The sequence below is a fragment of the Fukomys damarensis genome, unplaced genomic scaffold (assembly GCF_012274545.1).
Source record: "Fukomys damarensis isolate Sample0158 unplaced genomic scaffold, DMR_v1.0_HiC HiC_scaffold_39, whole genome shotgun sequence".
NCBI lineage: Eukaryota > Metazoa > Chordata > Mammalia > Rodentia > Bathyergidae > Fukomys > Fukomys damarensis.
The window spans coordinates 61,169,298-61,170,808 of record NW_022900951.1 but is presented as its reverse complement, the minus strand read 5'-3'; the positions used below and the strand labels follow the sequence as shown (position 1 = coordinate 61,170,808).

Genomic DNA, 1,511 nt, shown 5'->3' with positions numbered 1-1,511 from the left:
CTATATATTCTATCAGGAAGAGTGACAGTGGGGCGGGAAGCAGCGGCAAATCAGGGCAATTGGCGGCGTGGAGAGGTCCTTTGGAACAGGTGCCAGGCCTAGCCAGAGCCCCTGCATCTCAGTCTTGGTGCCCTCTTGGGCCCTGGCACCCGGCGTCCCTTTTTACCTTTAAACACTGTTGTTGCTTGCTGTTTTCATCCGCTGCTTTCCGAGATTCCTGAGGCGATTGAACACTACTGCCGCTGCCCTTCACCCCGTTGCTTCTTTGCAGCGCCTCCTACTGAAGACCCCACATCGGGGGGCAAGTTCAAACCCAGGGTCACCATGAAATGTGAACAGACTCTGAGCAGTTCAAGGTCCTGCTCCTGAGCTCCCATGTGCAGCCTGTGCTCACTCCCTGCAACCTGAGCAATCTCGGTTAGGAACGTCATAGTTTGATACTATTGTGCCTCACTCTCTCAGAAGGAACCTTCAGAACCTTCAGAACTTCAGAACCGTCTAGCTCTCCTAGACGCTCAAAAATAATCTGATATGCTCCCAGTAGTAGAGACACAGATGGGAATCATTTTCCAATTGTAGTGGACAAAGAAATGCAAAAGGCACAGTTCATATTGGAGTATTTATGGATGAAGTGATAGGCTTATCTGGGATTTGCTTTAAAATTATCTGAAGGGGGCAGAAGGGAGGGCGGTATAGATGTGATATTGTCCCTGTGTTGCTGATTGTTGAGTACATTTATGCTTATTCCACTACATATGTGAAACTATATGTAATATATATGATGTATACAAACATTTACACAATAAAAAGATTTTATAAGGGCTGAGGGTGTAGCTCAGTGGTATTTTTCTAACATATACAAAGCCCCGTGTTCAATTCCTAGAAAAATACACTCACATCTTTTAAAAATGGAACTGGCATACAACAATAACAACAACAACAACACAGGAAGCACTCCCTTTTATTTCTTCCCTTCTAAGAATTTATAATTTTAGTGAGAAAATGGAGGAGGAGAGGCTGAGATTAAGATGAATATACAAATGACTAGAGTTCAAGAGAGTATAAGGTACACTGTCCTGTATGGATTCATAAAACAGAAGACCCATCTGGGGGGGTCCAAGGACCAGTTCTAAATTAAGGTGCCTGTTGGGAAGAATTTTGCAAATTCAGATGCACTGCTTCCAGTAAGGAGAAACTAGATGCAAGGCTAGTGGTACAAGCAAGTGGTACTGACCTTTAGTTGGTAAAGCCTAATTATTGGAGATTTAAGTGATAGCAAAATAATGTATGGTCTGGGGATTTAGCTCAGTGGCACTGCGCTGGCCTCACAAGCACTAGGTCCTGAGTATGATCTTCAGTACATATAAATAAATAATAAAAAAGTAGGTGAAACTGTTTTGAGGAGCACATGATATACAGGATTTAGATGTGATTATATAAATTACACATTGATAATAGCAAAGACCATTTCCTCAACTGTCACTGTAGGACATTTTTGCCTTTCAACATTC

At 42.7% G+C, this 1,511-nt stretch overlaps 1 protein-coding gene across 1 annotated transcript in view; it reads right to left on the bottom strand.

The window, feature by feature from the left end:
• The window catches only part of Fgf16 (fibroblast growth factor 16), an 11,224-nt gene extending 10,793 nt beyond the window's left edge, over positions 1–431 (bottom strand). The window contains exon 1 of the mRNA XM_010641342.3: positions 254–431. Coding sequence (XP_010639644.1) covers positions 254–431 — 178 coding nt within the window. The remainder of the gene's footprint in view (positions 1–253) is intronic.
• Positions 432–1,511: the final 1,080 nt, after the last annotated feature.